Source organism: Loxodonta africana, chromosome 14, assembly GCF_030014295.1.
Source record: "Loxodonta africana isolate mLoxAfr1 chromosome 14, mLoxAfr1.hap2, whole genome shotgun sequence".
NCBI classification, from domain to species: Eukaryota; Metazoa; Chordata; class Mammalia; order Proboscidea; family Elephantidae; genus Loxodonta; species Loxodonta africana.
Genome location: NC_087355.1, coordinates 49196483 through 49216260, shown reverse-complemented (window position 1 = coordinate 49216260; position 19778 = coordinate 49196483). Strand labels below are relative to the sequence as shown.

The following is a 19778-nucleotide window of genomic DNA, read 5'->3' as shown; positions in this document are numbered from 1 at the left end:
TCATATAGGCACAGATGAGGGCCTTCAGCCCCATTACCTTCTTATAGGACTGTGTCTCTCAGCTCAGCCTTTTCTCGTTCTACAAAGTGGCTATTTTAGACCTTCACTAATCCCCCTGCTACTTTGCCTCTCAGTTTCAGTAGATGACCTTGCTTTCTACTTCATAGAAAAAACAAACAAATAAACATTATCACATGAGAACCTTGTGAAGCTGTATAGGTGTTTAAACATGGGCTTTGGAGTAAGATGAATTAGAGTCATCCTTATCTTTTCTCCTTTCCCTCACTTTCTCATTAAATTAACATCAAGTCTCATCAATTCTACCTCTAGATACCTCTGCCTTCTCACCATCTCTGCTTCTACTTCTCTAGCTCAGGTCCTCATAGTCTTTCACTTATAAGGCCTCTTAATTGATCCCTGCCTCCAGCCTTCGTTGCCTACCCTGTATACAAATCTCATCGTATCCCTCTCCTGCTTATGGCCTCCAGAAGCCCCCCCACCCCACCATTGCTCTTAGGTAAAGCCTAACATGGGTTAAAGGGCAGCATACACTTATCAATAAGAGGGATTTGAATGGCCAGATAAGGAAATAGTAAGGGAGCACCCACCTGATCTGGTATCTCCTGGCTAGCAATATGATTTATAATGTTTGTTCAGATCACTTGTAAGTAAGAGAATAATATTTCATTATTAGTGAAATTTGATGTCTCTTTAAGAAAATGGGGAAAGTTTCATGGAAACATGAAAGAGTAAATTTAAGAATTTTTTTTTTTAATTTTCAGAGAGGAGAAAAAATGAATTTCTTAGGTTATAGCTATCATTAACTGAGGGTCTACTATGGGCCATACATTGTACTCCAGACGTTATCTCATTTAGTCCTCACAAAATAACCAAAACCAAACCTGTTACCATTGAGTCAATTCCAACTCATAGCAACTGTATAGGACAGAGTAGAACTGCCCCATACAGTTTCCAAGGTGCTCCTGGTAGATTCAAACTGCCAACTTTTTGGTTAGCATCCATAGCTCCTAACCACTATGCTACCAGGGTTTCCATAAAATAGCATTTTCACTACCATTTACCACTAAAGAAATTGAGACTTGGGAATGTTAAGCGACTTGTCCAAGATTGCATAGCAAGTAAGTAGTGGAACGAGTATACAGACCCAGGTTTGACCTCCGACTCACGTCACTGCTCTGGGGCTAGTGAGCTTGGTGTCCTTGGGCAGGATTCTAGAACATCTCTGAACCCTTTAGCAAAGGAGACCAAAGTCATTATAAGTCAGTATAGGTTCACAGGGAGAAAAATCGTAACAGAATAATATAATTCCCTTTTTTGACAACTATTGCTGATCTTCTAGATCAGAGAAAACGCAGAGTTTGGATATTGTGTCTTAGGATTTTGGAAGAGTGTTTGACAAGGTCTTTAATGATATCCTGTATACACTACGGAGCATGACCTAGCTGATGGCCCTTTAATGAGGTTTGAACAGTTCTACCCAAATGCACTTGTATCAGTCAGAGTTTAGTGGAGAAAATGAAAACTACCCTTTAAGTATTTTAAGCATAAAGGGAGTAAGTCAGAAATGTGGATGTTAACAAAGTTAATTGAAAGGCTGGAGGAGAAGGCTGTGTAGGCTGTGTGCCCAGGAATGACTCCCACAACATCACAAAAGTGACCCTACGTGGAACTGATACTACTGGCATAATCAGTAAGACAAAAGCTGACGTTGGCACTATTGAGGTCAATGCTGTTGTATGCCGTTGAGTTGATTCCGACTCATAGCAACGCTATATTGAGTTCAGTAATACACAATTGTTCATTATTGTGTGAAACCAATTCCTATTTCTATTCAGGGATTAGAAAGCTACCACTACTACTGTAACCACTCCTCAGGACCTGTGAAGCTGGTGACTGGATGCTGGAATGCTGCTGTAAAGACCCCGTGTCTCCATGACTGTGCTTGCCAGAAGGAAACAACTCAGAGAGCAGGCACATGGCCTCTGCTCATTTCTTCCTTTTCAGGTCGTGAAAGAGTGCACTTATCAAGAACCCTAGCGACAAGGGGTTCTGGGAAATGTAGTATTTAGCTTTCCAGCCTCTATACTAAGAAGGTTTACCAGAAGCAGGTGGCAGTGGTTGCTAAATCTTACCCAGCCACAGTGTTAAATCATTGTCAACCAGGAGATTTCTCATTGTGTGCTCTAGGCCTAGCCTCAGCCCTGGGTAACTCAACATTTTCCAGAGAAACTTGGATGAATTTATAACTGCAGATGACGTGAAGTGCAGCAAAATAAGAGTACATTCTAAGACAGAATCAGGATTTTAAGAGATCGCCACAGTTGGGAGTAGTGGGCTTGATTTACAACATAAACCCTGCTTTTGAGTCTGAATAACTAACCTCACAAGTATAGCCTTTCAGATGCTGGTCAGTAGCCCTTCAGACACTAATTCTGCAGACCCTTGCAGGGTCTGGGCATCTCTATTTAAAAAGTAAACAATAACCAAGAAAAGCTCCATGAATGCTTCTGAGTTACAGCTAGGGCTGATAACTACTTTTTAGGACAAGGAAATAAGCAGCTTTACTCTCTTAGTACCCAGAACTCATCTGGAGTATTGTGTTTAGAACTCACTTGGAGAATTTAAGACATGCAGATAAATTGGAGTACCGTCAGTGGAGAGGAAGCAGGATGGGGAAGTAAATGGAAACTTATATAAAGAATGGATGGTAGAATAACTAGTCATGTTTAAGGCTTTATTTGATTTATTTATGTTAATCTTTCATAGCTCAATTTATCAGTTATTATATACTGGCTTAAGTCATTTTAAGTGAATACGTATTTTTTAAGTTTCTTCTTTTTATATGCCTGTAATACATCGTGATTTTTAAAGCATATATATATATACATATATCACAGTTTGTTGCTTCATTTTGTACAATACATGTATGCAGTTTCACTTTTAATTAGTAAGAGAAAGTGAACGAGGAACTGACCATTGTGGATTCCCACTCCCTAGTTCATCTATTGTCCCTAGACAAAATTTTAAGTGTGAGACAACTCGCTCTTAGTATCCGCTTCCATGTTCTGTCCTCTGCTTAGAAACATCTTCTCCACTCTTAGCTCTGGTTCAGATCCTTTCTTTCCTTCTTTTTCTCAAAGCTCATTGCAGAAAGGAATCAGATATTTTTTCCTCACCGAGGTGTAAAATGCCTAATAATGCCAAATGAAATATTTACATTTTTTCCCAAAATTACCGAGCCTTGAACCAAAGGAGGAGCCCTGGTAGCTCAGTGGTTAAGAGCTTGGCTGCTAACCAAAAGATTGGCAGTGTGAATCCACCAGCTGCTCCTTGGAAACTCTATGGGGCAGTTCTACTCTCTGTTATAGGGTTGAATAGGTTGGAATGGACTTAACAGCAACAAGTGTGTTTGTTTGGTAAGTTGTTTGGTTTTGAACTAAAGGACTAATCACTAAGGATGGAATTTCATGTCAAGAAACAATTAACAAGGGTAGGAAAGTATGTAGGGGGATCACTTTCCCAGTTCTCCAGAGCCTTCACCATTCTCTCATTAAAAACTTGTGTGTGCTTCTTTTAATCTTGCCTACAACATGCAATAAAGATGACAACAGTAATCTACAGGTCTCTCTTGTAGTTGGGTACAAATACCCATAGTATTTCTGGGCAGTTAGAAATCCTTTTTTTTCCTTTACTGAAATACTAGGTATCCAGCTAAGGCGTGGCTACAGTGGTTTGGAGTTACCTGTAGTTACTGAGTATGGCCAGCTCTTACATGTGGTCTTGGTCTGTGGGATGTGACCCAGACTGGACCTGCTGGTACAGGTATTCCAGTTGTAGGATACCTCTTTAACTAGCACAAAGCGTAGACAAACATGTAAATATTGGTCTTCTTTGCACAAATGAGAATTTCTTTCTAGTAAATGCCGCTGAAGACATGGTTTCCACAGTCGCACATAATGGGTATTACAGTGTCCATTACTCTCACAGGAAGCCATTGCTTTTATGTAACTAAAATCCTCAGACTTCGCTTTGTCTGTTTCCTTTTATTCTGCCCTCATTGGAGATGGAAAACAGCTGGTCACTATTTTCTGTGCAAGAGCCCTTCACATATACTTGGGTACTTACTTACTAAATTCTTCCTCAGACTTTTCTTTTCCTGGCTGAACAATTTCAGTCCCCTTAATCTTTGTGCGGGTATTATTTTCTAAGCTTTTAGTCTTTTTTATGAATAGCCTCTGGACCTTCCCCACGTTGTCTGTGCCCTCCTTTGTTTTAAAATACATTCTGATGAAGTTATGAAAAAGCTGGATGTCAGTAGCTTCTGTATTAACATCCTGGTTTTTATATTTAGTCTCTATACTCTTGGCAACAAATTAAAAGGCAAATTTCCAAGATCATTAATCAGGTGGAACACCCACATCTTAAAATAGTTTAGAAGAACAAATTAGGTAATAATGTAAATCCCTTTGATGTTGAAATGTATTATGCTGAAGTTACAATTTATTATTATGTTCTCTACACTTGAGTATCTTTGTCATAATCATTCCAAGAAATTAAAAATTAAACAAATTACATTTTAAGTCTTTTAAGAATTCTTTATATTTAAATTTCCATGAAGACGTCACCTGTTTAGAAGATATGTACAAATAAGAAAGTTAATAAATAATTGTGGGTGGACTTCTAAAGGAAACCCTGGTGGCGTAGTGGTTAAGTGCTATGGCTGCTAACCAAAGGGTCAGCAGTTCGAATCCTCCAGGTGCTTCTTGGAAACTCTATGGGACAGTTCTACTCTGTCCTGTGGGGTTGCTATGAGTCGGAATCGATGGCACAGGGTTTGGTTTTTTGGTTTGGACTTCTAAAGGTATTATTTCCACAGAGTTTACTTTCCTTGTATATGTTTTGGAGGGAGCATGAAGGAGAGGGAAAACAGCCTTTTTCTTTAAAAATTGACACACACAAAAGGAAGGAGTGGTGATTTTATTCTTTTTTGCTAATGGGTTTTTAGTTCTATAAGCAAGTGGTTGAAAGAATTGGGGCCAAAATTGAGGAACTAGGTAATTTTGAACTTTAAATTTATTATTAAAATATCTTTTATAAGCCAGGGTCGTTATTCAGCTGCAACTGGCGAAATTGATGTCAATTTTATGTGATTATTCTTTCTGTGTTTAAAAAAAGTATTTGCCATAGCAACCACAATCACATATGACAGTGGTTACTATCTTGAGATTTCCTGCTTTACTCTTTTGTTGAAGAGCCCAGGATTTCTATTTTCTTTTTTTTTTTAAATAAATCAGAAACATCATCCTGTCTGTCCCACTTCTGTGAACATGCATCTCCCTGGAGACCTGACTGCACAGTGTGGGCATGTGTTTCATATTGTGTTAGTTAAACATTACAGGGCAATTACAGCTGTCCCCCTCGCATTGTCTTTTAAAGCAAACCTAACCTATCTTCCTCAGAAATTAAAAAAAAAAATTCTTTACATTTTTTTCACATGTATAACAAAGGTATGCTCCAAATGTTAATGCTAGATTTTAAACTAAGCAACAGAAAATATTTAGAAGTACAAGTATATAACATTTGAATAAAAATTATGTGTTAAGTATAACTTGGCTAAAAATATCTTGCTAGAAAATCATTTGAAAAGAAAAATGTTATGGAATAGACTGTCTTATTTAAGTTGATTTTTCAGACTTTTTTGAACTCTTTGTAAGAATGTTTTATTTCCAACTTAGGAATGAATCATTTTCTAAAATTTTGAATGTGGAACCTATTTTACCATAGGTTTTTTAGGTCAGTCTGTAAAAAGCCCTTAAACTGTAATGTATCTGAAATATAATGATAATTATACCACTATGTTTATATATAATTATGTATATGATAAAAAAAAACCAGTGCTGTCGAGTCGATTCCGACTCATAGCGACCCTATGGGACAGAGTAGAACTGCCCCATAGATATATGTGATAATTATACTATGTTTGAAGTTTCCAGTTGGGATCACCCTGTGGTAAAATTGAAGATTACTGCTCCTTCCACCTCTTCCCAAGTTCTTCACTTGGGAAGAGTAATGTATCAGTTAGGGGCTGAATTTAATAGTATATACCAGAAAATGTAAAGAATGATGGCTTAAAATAGGATTAATTGTTTTTCTCTCTTAACAAGCAACCTAGTGGCACAATGTCTTATACTGGTAGGTGATTTCATGATGTTATCAGAGATCCTTTTAGTAGTGCCATCTTTAGAGTTACTTTTGTCCTCTTGCTTACAAAGTGACTGATATATTTCCAGCCATCGGGTCTGCACTCCAGGCAGAAAGAGAGTGAGAGGAAACAGAAGGGGTGACCTTATATCAAGAAAATGAAGCTTTCCTAGAAACCCTTATCTTATGTGTCATTGGCCAAAATAATGTGTGACATGGCCACTCCTACCCATGAGAGGCACCTTGCCACCCCAAATAAGGAAGAGAGGGGCTATGGATATTAGATAGGCAACTTTTTTGCTTTCAGACACTAGGGCACTAGTGGTGTCTCAAGTGGCCTGGGGTAGAAGTGTCTGATTAGGATGGGGTTAGGAGCAAGCACAGGACTGTTGAGGGTGGAAGAGTAAATTCCTGGCATAGACTTCTAGACCAATTTCTTAGTGATTTCTTTTTCTTCCTTTAGCCAGCCTTGGGATTGGTCGGCCTCATCCCTTTCTATTGCCATTACTTATTTCTTATTGGTCTGGGCTTTCACTTCTCTCTGAGTCATTGCAGAAAAGAATACCATCTGTCTTTTAGCCTTTTCCTTACACTCCATATCTCTAAAGGAAGTCCACAATCCATGGTTTCGTTCTGAAGGTTTTTATCAATAGATTAAAGTTTTCCCCACTTTATTCTCTATAGGGAAAAGGCAACTTTTGAGATTTTATTTTCCTCCTTCTGCTTCCCAGTACGTGCTGTTCTTAATATATAGCCATATTAGAGTAGCTGCTCTATAAATGTTAGTTTCCAGTAGGAATAAATCAGTCTTCCATTTACTCCTAGAATGCTTTTGGTGAATTATCTTAGATACAAAGCTGTGAACTAACAGTTTTTTATATATATCTTGACTGTTTAATTACAGCAGGAGGGTCTTGGTAAAGATTCTGGAATAAAGAGTTCCATACTGCCTAGCTGAGGAGAAAACAGGACTGTGGCAGAGTCTCTGTGGTGAGGTCAGTGCTGGATAGAAGGAGAAGTAATATGAGTCATGTAGGCCTGGCCCGGTGTGGAAGGAGGAGGAGGACTTGGGGAGGTATAGTAGTCAGGGTTTTGGTTCCTTGGAAATGCTGTTTTCTTCAATGGATTAACCAGTTGTCCTGGAGGCTCCATGGGGGTCAGAGTAGAAGTGTACTTCATAGGGTTTTCCATGGCTCATTTTTTAGAAATAGATGGCCATGCCTTTCTTCTGAGGCACCTCTAGGTATACTCAAACTTCCAGCCTTTTGGTTAGCACCTGGATTAGTAGTACCATAATTTTTTTTTTTTTTAGCCAAAAGACCAAAATATACTAAATTTACTTTTTAAAGAATCTTATCTGGAAATTTGCTTCTATGAAGCACCTTTTTTATATGTTTGCCAAATACAGCTGATAATGGTGGTCTTTCATGGGTTTTTTTATTTTCCAAGAGTTAGTTCCCAATTAAATACGAACTCTGATACGAAATTACTTTTCCCTTAAAAAAAATGAAAAGAAAAAGATATTCAGTGAAGGATTTCGTTAAAAGTTTCTTTCTCTCTCTCTTCCTACTTCTGTCCTTAAAATTTGAGTTACTGCAGTATTTTACAGAAAATCAAGCTATACTTGTAATGTTTTATTTATTTTCCTAAAAGGGGGCAGAGGTGGAGAATAATTGAGGTTAAATTCCAGACTGTATAACCTCAGGATAAGAGGTTACCATAGGAACCAAATCTCGATTCTGAAGAGAGGAGAATGTCTTGTAACATCAAGACCCAGAAAAAAATAGAGGGTCCTTAAAATCTGTTGAAAATGTTAAGGGAATGTGTGTGTCCAGTCTAAGTGTCAGTAATGTAACCTTGTCAGATTAACCAATTTCTTTTCTTTTTTTTTCAACTATAGGGGAGGAGGTTGAAAATAAAACACTGTAAATACAATATCCTTATTTTAAACATATTTATTGATCGTTAAAATATTACACCTTCTATATATTTTGTTCATTTTAAAGTCAGTTCCGACAGGGAAGCTGAAGACACTTTTAGCTGTTTCCTGATGAACTGTCCCTAAAGACTTCCTTTTTCATGGGCTTTGTATATATATTTTTTTTTTTGTATATGGAATCTGAGGGTGTTCTAAATTCTGAATATTTGCCAAAAAATACTGGGGTTTTACACTGTCCTAATTTTGATGGAATGTCTCAGTATCTTTTCACTTGGTACCATTTGAGTCCCAGATGTCTTACCGTATTTGTTTTCAAGCCCAGTCAGCCCTAACTGGAGGAAGAGTCCTTAGATGAATAGTTGTATTAAAAGTCTTCTATTTTTCCACTAAATATAAAAGTCTTCTATTTTTCCACTAATACATGCATATTCTGAATATCAGATTCATTGACTCAGCTGAGACGTATCATTCTTCATAATTATAGAAGTCATAATACTTTCTCAAATTTGTTATCACCAATACACAGTCACTAGTAGTGAGATACTAATATAGCCTCTATTAATTCAAAAATAATGATGGAAAACACATGCCATCTTATATTTCCTCCCCCATGACTATCAGTCGTGATCATCTGGATTGTTGTTGTTGTTAGGTGCTGTTGAGTCGGCTCTGAGTCATAGCAACTCTGTGTACAACAGAATGAAACACTGTGCCATCCTCATGATTGTTGTTGTGCTTGAGCCCATTGTTGCAGCCACTGTGTCAATCCATCTCATTGAGGGTCTTCCTATTTTTCACAAACCCTCCACTTTACCAAGCATGACGTCCTTCTCCAGGGACTGGTCCCTCCTGATAGCAAGTCCAAAGTATATGAGACGAAGCGTTGTCATCCTGGCTTCTAAGGAGCATTCTGGCTGTACTTTTTCCAAAATAGATTCCTTCATTCTTTTGGCAGTTCATGGTATATTCAGTATTCTTTGCCAACACCACAATTCAAAAGCATCAGCTCTTCTTCAGTCTTCCTTAGTCATTGTCCAGCTTTTGCATGCATATGAGGTGATTGAAAACACTATGGCTTGGGTCAGGTGCAACTTAATTCTTAAAGTGACTCTGCTTTTGAACACATTAAAGAGGTCTTTTGCAGGAGGATAGAGAGTCAAAACCATTGATTAATAGTCATAGTTATCATCTTATTTGTGAAATTTGGTAAAAGATTTGGGTCCGTGCATTTAAAAAAAAATTTTTTTTTTCATTTAGGGAACTTATAATTTAACAAAAGGTAACAGAACACATTTAGAAGATATAATTCATAGACTGAAAAATAAAAAGCATGTTATTTTTATTAATAATTATATTATTTCTATCTTTACATTGTAATGATTCAGTGGATCAGAGATTAGGCTCAGCCATCAAAACACCCATAAGAAAACAAAAAAGACCTGTGAGTAGGGATTTTTTAGAATAACAAAAATTAGATCACTTGCAAATAAGGAACTGCACCTGTATAAAGAAAAACCTGGTTAACATAAAAATAATCATTAGCTTGAGAACACGTAATGAATATGAAGTAATACCTTTGTTTTGATAAGTAAAATCATGTCATTTTAAGACAATTAAATTTTTTTATACGAACAAACATCGCCATTACCACTCCCACTTGTATTCCCACCTACACAAGTTTACCTAAACACCAAAATTTACCAGATAAGACACACAGAGACCTACAAGCTGGAGAAAGGAAAGGGGAGAGAGGATACTTACCTGACAGTTCCATGTTCCTCACCCTTATACTGTCTCCATAGAGAAGTAAACAAGATGGTGATGAGTCTGAAAAACATGTCACATGTTTCAGGGACAACCAAGACAAGAGTCATTATCTTTGTATTCAAGTGTTTGAGGGGCTAGTATATAATAATAAGAATACTTTATTTGGAACACTGAGTATAAATTCCAGAAGGGCAGATTTCAAGTTCACATTTAAAAAGAAAAAAAAAAAATTGTTTTTGTAACTTAGAGTTACTGTTTTAGGCTGGGTTGTCTAGAGGAGCAAAACTAGTAAAGCATATATATATATAAATATATATAAACCCAAAAGCCAATCCTGTTGCCATCAAGTCTATTCTGACATATCAGCCCTATGGGAAAGAGTAGAACTGCCCTGTAGGATACCCAAGGAGCGGCTGATGGATTCAAACTGCCGACTTTTTGGTTAGCAGCTGAGCTCTTAACCACTGTACCGTCAGAGCTCCAAATATATACAGAGAGGAGATTTATTTCAAGGAAATGGCTCACGTAGTTGTGGAGGCTGGCAAATCTCGAATCCATGGATCAAAGTGTCAGAATAGAAGCTTCTTCTGACTCACACAGTTGCAGGGGGTAAACCCATTGCTGTCAAGTTGATTCTGACTCATAGCGACCCTATAGGACAGAGTAGAATGCCCCATAGGGTTTCCAAGGAGCGGCTGATGGATTTGAACTGACAACTTTTTGGTTAGCAGCCAAGCTCTTAACCACTGTGCCACCAGGGCTCCAACTATATACAGAGAGAGAGATTTATTTCAAGGAAATGGCTCCTGCAGTTGTGGAGGCTGGCGAGTCCTGAATCTATGGGTCAAGTGTCAGACTGGAAGCTTCTCCTGACTCACTTGGTTGCAATGGGTAAATCCATTGCTGTCAAGTTGCTTCTGACTTATAGCGATCCTATAGGACAGAGTAGAACTGCCCCATAGCGTTTCCAAGGAGCGGCTGGTGGATTCAAACTGCTGACCTTTTGGTTAGCAGCCAAACGCTTAACTACTGTGCCACCAGGGCTCCTTGCAGGGACTGCTGAACCCAAAATCAGCAGGTCACATGTTAGGCTGCTGGCTCATGGGGCTGTGGGAGCTGGTGAATCCCAAAATCTGCAGGTCACGTGGCAGGCTGCTGGTTCACTTCCCAAGAACTGGAGTGTCAGATGATGACAAGTCAGATGCAGGATGGAGAAAGAGAGCAAGCTTTGCCAGAATAGCCATATATATTGGATGCAGGCCACACCCCCCCCACCCCACCCCACCACCTGGAAACTCCCCTGACATGAGATCACAAAAGGGTGGATAATTGCATAATACTGAGAATCATGGCCTAGCAAAGTTGACACATAACAATAACCATCACAGTTACCCAACAGGCTTCCTTGTAAGGAGGTATACTTTCCATTACAGGAAATTTTTAAGAAAACAATTGCTGTCTGGAGAAGTGTATAGGAAATGCCTTCTTGGCATTGATCAAGACTTTGCCAGTCAGATTAAAAATGTTGTTATTCCAAGTGTTTATTTTCTACTTTAATTGTTTGCTATTGTAATAACTTAAAGATCAACTTATTTAAGTTGATAAAAAAAAATACAAGTATATCATGTGTTACAGAAGTCTTTTCTTCTTGAGTTAATAACTACCTTTGGCTTTTACTTACTCAGTATCTTTTTTTCATTGTTTCCTTCCTCTGTATGATATATTGCTGCCTACTGAAGATAGAAGGATAGGAAAAACACAGGCCTTTCCTTGAAGAACACCCAACATAGTGGCAGAGAAACAGAGCCTTGAATATTCACCCTATTAACAGCTTTATGTAAAAAAGTAGCAAATAGTAAATGAGAGTTCTGTCACAGGTATTCTAGATATTCTAGGTCCGTAAAAACATAAAATAAAAATAAGCCTAATTCTGCCTGAGGAATCTGAGGAGGCTTCTCAGAGGAGACAGTATTTGATCTGAATTTGCAGAAAATTTCATATGAAGAGAAGGACATAGACAAAGTCGAAAAGTGTGAAACATGATGATACTTTTAGGGACCTGAAAGTAGATCTGTGAAGTTAAGCGTCTGTAGGGAAATGGCAAGAGCTGAAACTGGCATTGTAAGCAAGCAGATGCCAGATCCTGAACTGGTTGAGATGCGTTGTTCCTCCTGTAGAAAGTGAGCCGTTGAAAGATTCCAAGCAGAAGAGTGAGCAGGCTGATCTGCATTTAGAAAGGCTGCTGTGTTGACAGTATGGAAACTAGAAGCAAAATGGGGAGACTGGAAGCAAAGAGCCCAAGTTTGGAGACTGCTACAATGGTGGCAAGAAATTATTAGAAACTAAACTACGATAGTGGCAGTGAATAGAGAAAAAGGGTTAGATTTAAACAACTGTGTTGAGAAGTAGAATTTAAAAACCCTAACGATCAGTTTGATATGATAGGAAAGATAGGAGTCTGGGTTAATGCTGAAGTTGATCACCCTGGGAGTTGAGTAAATAGTGTTAACTTTGGTAGAGATAGGGCAGGTAAGGAGGAGCAGCAGGCTTGAAAGGAAAGATCTTGAGTTTAGCTTTGGAACTGATAAGTTTGAGGTAACTCCAACTCACCTCAGATGAAGTAGTCCGGTAGTAAGCAGTTGGAAAGTTAAATATAAAACTTAGCAGTGAGATATGGGCTGGAGACATAGAGTTGGGATACACTGGTATAAACATGACAGATGAAGCTATGGAATTGGAATTGGGGAGGAGGTAAAATCAGACAATGAGGAAGCAAAGAGATAGAAGAGGAAGTTGGGGACGTCCTTACAATTTCATGTAGCTGTTAGCGGTACACACTGACAAAAACTGTGCAGGCTCATATGTTTAAAAAAAAAAACTTAGGTTTTTAAAATTTTACTTTCTTTGACCAATCTCAAATGCATCTGAAATGATTTTTAATAAAATTATGTTGAAGATTTTGCCAAAATTCTGAAATGCTTAAATGGTCTAAGAATATTCTGGATCTTTGCCTTTCGTTAGTTGAATTTTTGTTTGGGCTGGATAATTTGTTTTTCATTTTATTTTACTTTGTTCTTCATGAAATTGACTGTGTTAGCTTCCTCTCTGACCAGTGCAAATTTATTGTATTGCTCAAAGAAATACTTTAAATGTAAGAGCTTATACATTTCTTATGTTCTTTCTTTACACAAGGAAATGCAACCTCACCACAAGTACAAAGACCATCTTTCATGGACTACTTTGATAAACAGGACTTCAAGAATAAGAGTCATGAAAATTGTAACCAGAGCATGCATGAACCCTTCCCTATGTCCAAAAATGTTTTTCCTGATAACTGGAAAGTTCCTCAAGATGGAGACTATGACTTTGTAAGTACATTTTAATTCTCACATTTAATTTTTACCCTTCTTTATTTTGTTTTCACATTGAGAAGCATTGTTCATGTGTGTGTGCATGTTTGTATAAAATTATAGACTGTATATATTAATGTTCAGTATATAGCCACATGTTGCTAGGGCAGTGGTGAAAATTATAACTTATAGAAATGTACTTGCAGAGAAATGTAAATAATTGCTTTTATAGTTACATAAATTATAGCCCAACTTTAGGAAAATAGAGCTCTTGAAAACTAAAATAACAATTCGTTTTTAATAGTGCAAAATGTGAGATACTTCTGACAGTAAGCTTAGTTACTTGTATTTATGACATAGACTTTGAGAAATTTGCCTCGACTTTGAAAGTTAACTGAATTTGTTTCTACTCGAATAAGTGTTAATTCTGCTTGATTTGTCAGAGATAATAGTTTTCTTTTATATCTAGTTAGCATGTAGACTTCAGTATAAATCCATACTTAATAGCCTAGTTTGTTGCATTTTCTCTTTATTCCTTCTTCCCTGCACTTTATTATTTATTTCCTTTAGAGAATGTATAGAATACAAGTGAACTATTCTGGAGCAGCTGTTTCCAGAAGCTGAGAGAGTAAATTCTCAAAATGAATTTTTTAATGGAGTAAAAAATTTTATAAATTTTGGCTTTAGCATGTTTTTAATAGTAATGTTACTTTTGCATATTGTCCCTTAAGATTTTTTCCACATAAAATAACTACAGCCTTTCATAGCTATATTTATTTACAAATACATTTATTCATAAGTATATAAAATTTTAGATGTGTCCATTGTGTTTGTTGTTTTGTATTACTTTACAATTTCTAAATAATTTTAAATCATTTTGCTTAGACAGCATGCCTCTAAGTGATTTCAGATTATAAATATTTTTAATTTTAAGTACTTTTCCCCTAAATACTGAGATTATGTGAGTTTTTAAATAATCAGATAACTAAGTTTCAAAATATATCCTCAATAAATTCACTACTAATTGCTAGCAAAAATTAGCAACGCAATGGACAGGTTAGCCTGAAAACATTGGTTGTATCTGCTTATTGTTTTTTCAGTTTTGAAGTCAGAAACTAGAAAAGTAAAATCCATACATCTATAGTGCTAGAAAAGTTTCGTTTTAAGCTACATACTTTAACATTTTTTCTTTCATAATTTAGATTGCTGGTGCCCAGGTTTTAAATCATTCATGAACATGGTAAATAATGTACTTAGCATCAAAGAATTGCTGTCTTAGTTGGAAAAAATCTTCATAGCCTCTAGGAAACAGTCTGAAATTAGCTACAAAATAATGAATAACTTATAATGGTTAAGAAATAGCAAATAAAATGATTTAATTCTGTTTCAGTTAGTCCTTACTATCACGGCAAAACTCAGTGGCTTAAAATAACAACTGTTTTATTTGCTGACAACTTTGTGGGTCAGCAGTTTGGGTCAGTTCAGGTGGGGGCTGCTTCTGCCGGTCTTACTGGGATCTCTCACGTGGCCACAGTCATCTGCTGGCTTGGCAGGGACTGGATGCCTCTCTAAGATGGCCTCGCTCATGTGCCTAGAAGTTGTACTGGCTGCTGGCAGGGTCACATATTGCCATCAGGCAAGCCTGGGCTTTTTATGTGGTGGTTGCAGCCTTCCAAAAGGGTGAGAACAGAAGTTGCAAGGCCTCTTGAGATCTGCATGGTGTCACGTCTGCCATATTCTCTTAGTTAAAACAAATCACAGTCCAGTCCAGATTCGAGGAATGTGGAAATAGATTTCACCTCATGATGGAAGGAGCAGCAGAGTCTATTGCAAAGGCTTTGTGTGCAGAGATGGAAGGAATTATTGTGATGATCTTTCAAATAATCTACTCGATAATTAAAACCCAACAGAGATTAGAATATGGAATGTAGGAAGTTGGTCAGTGATGATTTTGATAAGTACTATTTCAGTCTCTTAATTTTCACACACACACATAGTCATTGACATGCAGCCTTCCACTGTCCCTCGTAGGCTCACTCTAGTTTGTGAATCAGCATTGATTTTTCCAGGGGCCAGCTCCTGTAAGTAAACTTTTGTAACATTTTTAGCTCATCATAGATCGAGAGTCCTCCTATCTGGGAATTAAATTTTTTTTTTTTTAGAAAGCATTAAACCAATTTAACAAACTTTACATGTCTACTTACATGCATTTTGCTTAGCACTATAAGTAAAAACATTATATATACTAATTCAATTAAGAAAATAAGATATAAAAAAATGAAGTATTAAGTTGCAATTCACAGCAATAATACAGACATTGTCATGTGTTTTAGGAGCCCTGGTAGTGCAGTGGTTAAAGGATTCAGCTGCTCACCAAATGGTTGGTGGTTCAAACCCACCAGCCGCTCAGAGGAAGAAAGATGTAGCATTCTGCTTCCATAAAAATTTACAACCTAGGAAACCCTGTGGGGGCAGTTCTACTCTGTCCTACAGGGTCGCTGTAAGTCAGAATCGACTCGACAGTAGTGGGTGGGTCATGGAAAAGAAAATAAACAAACAGCAAAGACAAAAATAGATATAGAAGGCAGAAAATATTAATCAACAGAAATAGCTGATTTACTGGATTACTGGGTACTATTTTTGGTTTAAAATGAGGAACTAAATGATAGGGCTGAAAGTAAAAAGATAAAGGAAGATGTCTTCATAGAAGAAAAGGGGCTTCAAGGGATCATATGACTTGATCGAGTGTTGGAGAGTTATTTCTTTTCTAACTTATACAGGGCACACAGCCTTAAAAAGGGAGCGGGGGAGGGATGGGGCATTGACCAGAACAGTTCCTCCTTCCCCAGCATTTCCTACACCTGTCACCTGGAACTGCTCGACTCTCTCTTCATATTGAGGAAGTGGAAACTGTTTGTGACAGCCACTGAGGGGAATATAGATGGAAATAAGAGATGAGTAAGTGAAGGGTTGTCAAGAGCTGAACAAAGGATTGCTAAGAGTAATAGTGTGGTGAAGACAAGGAGCAGTGTGTACGAGGGTGACAAGAGAGTCAGGAAAGAAGAAGCACAGGAGGGGCAAAATGTGAATGGTTTGGTGGAATACTTTGCTTACAAAGTAGAGAAATGGACCAAAAGCAAAGGCAGATTTCTACTTAAGACACCAGCTGGTAATGATAAGGGAAATCTGGTCTTATTCATTCCATCATACATTAGATATAAACCGGTTGCTGTCAAGTTGATTCTGACTCATAGCGGCCCTGTAGAACAGAGCAGAACTGCCCCATAGAGCTTCCAAGGAGTGCCTGGTAGATTTGAACTGCCAACCTTTGGGTTAGCAACCATAGCACTTAACCACTACGTCACCAGGGAGGGATAGATATAGAATGTTAAAAAATGTGACTCATCAAAGTATAGTGTGCTAAAGTTTATGTGTTTGCCTCCTCTTTGTGATGTATCTCAAAGCTGCCTTCCAAAAGAGAACTGGATTTTGTGGGATTCCTATGTCTGTTTAATAGAAGTTGCTCAAAAGAAAACCTGGAGTTGTTTTGACCTTATTTCCAGGAAATAGAAGGCTTATCCTCCTGCCTTGAGGAAAATAGCTTTCAAGAAAGAAAAAAAATGAAAGAACACTTCATTGTCTTTTGTAGAACTCAAAACAGATTCCTAAAGGACGGGACTTATTCAGAGAGGCACCTGCTAAGCAGATGTGTAGAGAAGGAAGCATTCTTTATCTTAGAGCCTATATGCGATAAAATTTGTGTATTTTAAATCTTTAGTATTTGTCTTTTGGATTTTCTGTGAACTGTTTCATGTTGTGTTCCTGGATGTAATGAGATGAGAGAAGAATTTAATTTATGATACCACCAACTTGGGGATGGCATAAAGACAGGAGATAAAATAGATTTGGACTAATTGAACCAATTATTTTAACTCTACTAAAAAAAATTCTGCTTAGGGTGTGCCTGTGAAGATTTCTCAAACAAAATGTAAAAGGCAAATTTGTTTATTATAGCACTAGTCTAATGTTCCAATTTTTGTTGGAATTATTTCCAAACAGCCTTAGCATCCAGATTGTTTAGTGTTAAACAGAGAGCGTGTAGATCATGTTTTGCAGAAATTACAGTATCGTATTTAAGTAGATATATTTTGGGCAATGTAAAGATTTTGGCATAAGAACAAAAATATTAAAAGACATCTGTTACCTCACTAGGTTGGTTCCAAATTAAAAAAAAAAAGAAAGAAACTGGATTGGCAATAATTACTAGTGTAAGAGGGATTAGATAATTAGGAGTCAAACTGAATTATAAGTTAACATTTCTTGATTACTATGATTCTTAAATATGTGTTCAGCTTGTGTTCTTTTGAGCACGAGAATCCTCCAGGGCCACACTGGAGAAAGAGTCTCAATAATTGTGGCTTGGGGGAGGGGGTAGGGGAGTAGCCACCTTCTCATCCAAGTATAAACTTGCCTGGAGCTTTCTTAGGTTTTCCACAGTCCTACCTCTGATTCCTGGATTGATAGGTCAGTATGATTATAGGAAAAAACCTCACGGCTGCAAAATGCAGAAAACAGCCTGGGAGAGGTACCAGCCCTGCTGCTAGAGCCACTTATGGGCATTTTAGGACTCTCCTCTTGTTCTGGGGAAATGTTTCTTTCTCAGGATATTTTCACCCTCCTAGAACAAGGCAGCAGTTATGAAGGGTAATAAAGAAATGAGAGAGCTGTGGGCTACAAGGGCCCACAGAAACACAGCAGCAGCACCACCGGCCCTTTAGCGAGCCCTCAGCAACCCCAGCCACGGCTGTAGGAAGCCATACATAAAACCTTGAGCCAGCGCTGCGTCTACCTGTTTTTACTAGTGTAGCAGTATGCTGTGATCTGCTTTCTCTATTTAAATACAGATTTATTTTTATTTTTATTTTGGTTTTTAAAGAGATGTTGGCTAGAAGTTTTCCTTGTATCTGTACTCTTTAGTCAAAGAACTTCTTGTTCTCTTTGGTTCTTAGCTCTGTGGACTGAGGAAAACACATCAGTTGAGTGAAGTATTTAAGCACATTGTCATCGATTAGCTTTGCATTAATTAAATGATTATTGTCAAGTATTTCCAGATGTTTGCAAGAGTAGTAACAAAGTATGAAAAGATAACTGTAGATATTTCAGATTTATTTTTTCTAGAGTAAAGAAGAAATAAACACAAAGATCCCAAGTGTTTCAGTGGCTAGCCCTGAATAAGAGTTTATGATTACAGGTGTACATGTGGCATGAACTTGATTGTATGTGGCACATTGTGCTTTCACTACTCACTCTTTCCTTGTAGAGCCAACAGGAAATGAAAATTAATGAGAAGCCTGCACTTTGAAATACTTGCAGAATTCTTGGCTATTTCGGTCCTTTGCCAGCTCACGAAATCTCTGCTGGCAGTCGTATCCAGCAGATGGTGTGGTGTGTGTACAGTTGTATCATGTGATTGTTTAGGTCCATATAAAAGTTTTATAAGTTTTAGTCCATCAGTCTACTGAGGCATTTACAACAGTCATAATCTTTGGTTTGAAAGGAGACTGGCCTGCGTCAAAGACAAGTGTTGATATACAAGTAGAAAAATTGTTAATTAGTCACTGAGCAACTAAACTGGATTTAATTGATTCTGTAGTAGTTAAGGAAACCCTGGTGGCATAGTGGTTGAGTGCTACCGTCTGCTAACCAAAGTGTCAGCAGTTCGAATCTGCCAGGCGCTCCTTGGAAACTCTAGGGGGCAGTTCTACTCTGTCCTATAGGGCCGCTATGAGCTGGAATCGACTCAACGGCGCTGGGTTTGGTTTTTTGGCTTATAGTAGTTTGTTAAAGACAACCAAAACTTGACTGTCTCGGAAACTGCTACACAGGTGTTTTGTGTTTTTTTTTTTCCTTCAGTAATTTTATCCTTTTGGCTATCTGAGGTAGAATGAATATTTTACTTTCTTTTTCCTAAATACACTATTTCAGGTCTCAGTAATTTCTGAAAATTTTATTTAGTGGTTCTATCTAGGCAAGGGCCACTGATATATCGAGCTAATTTAGGTAATTAATAGCTTAAGTTAAAACTTGAGATATCATCATTTCCTTTGCAAATTAAGTTGAGAAGACCCATATCTGGAAGATAGAGAACACAGTGTGGTACGTGGTTTATTGTCACTGTGTTGGAATTTATTAAAGTGTTTAAGTACATGGCAAAAAGAAAAACGGCTTACCAAAAAGGTCTAAAAAGCATTAACTTCCCTCGTAGTAGTTTGTTCTTCTTAACATGTCATTTATTTAGAAGATTGTGTTGCAAAATTGGCTGATTTACATTTTAAAACAAAGATATTTGACTGCAAACATATGCTATGGCCAATGTTGATGTCTGAAGAAGTTGTTTTGACTATGTGGGCTTTCTGTTCATAACCTCAGTTCTGGACGTTTAGTCAGTAAGCATCAGGGACTGTTGGAGCAGTTATGTCAAAAGAGATGTTAAGAACCAG

At 37.5% G+C, this 19778-nt stretch overlaps 1 protein-coding gene across 9 annotated transcripts in view; it reads left to right on the top strand.

Annotated features, from left to right (window-relative positions):
• Positions 1-19778, top strand: part of STK3 (serine/threonine kinase 3) — a 303173-nt gene that overhangs the window by 218914 nt on the left and 64481 nt on the right. For 8 of the 9 annotated variants that reach the window (XR_010317808.1, XM_010588425.3, XM_023545907.2 and 5 more), the window contains one exon: positions 13121-13296. Coding sequence is in view for 8 of the 9 variants with exons in the window: in XM_010588425.3 (XP_010586727.1) it covers positions 13121-13296 (176 nt within the window). In the remaining variant the exon portion in view is untranslated. The other variant, XM_023545908.2, reaches the window with a different exon arrangement.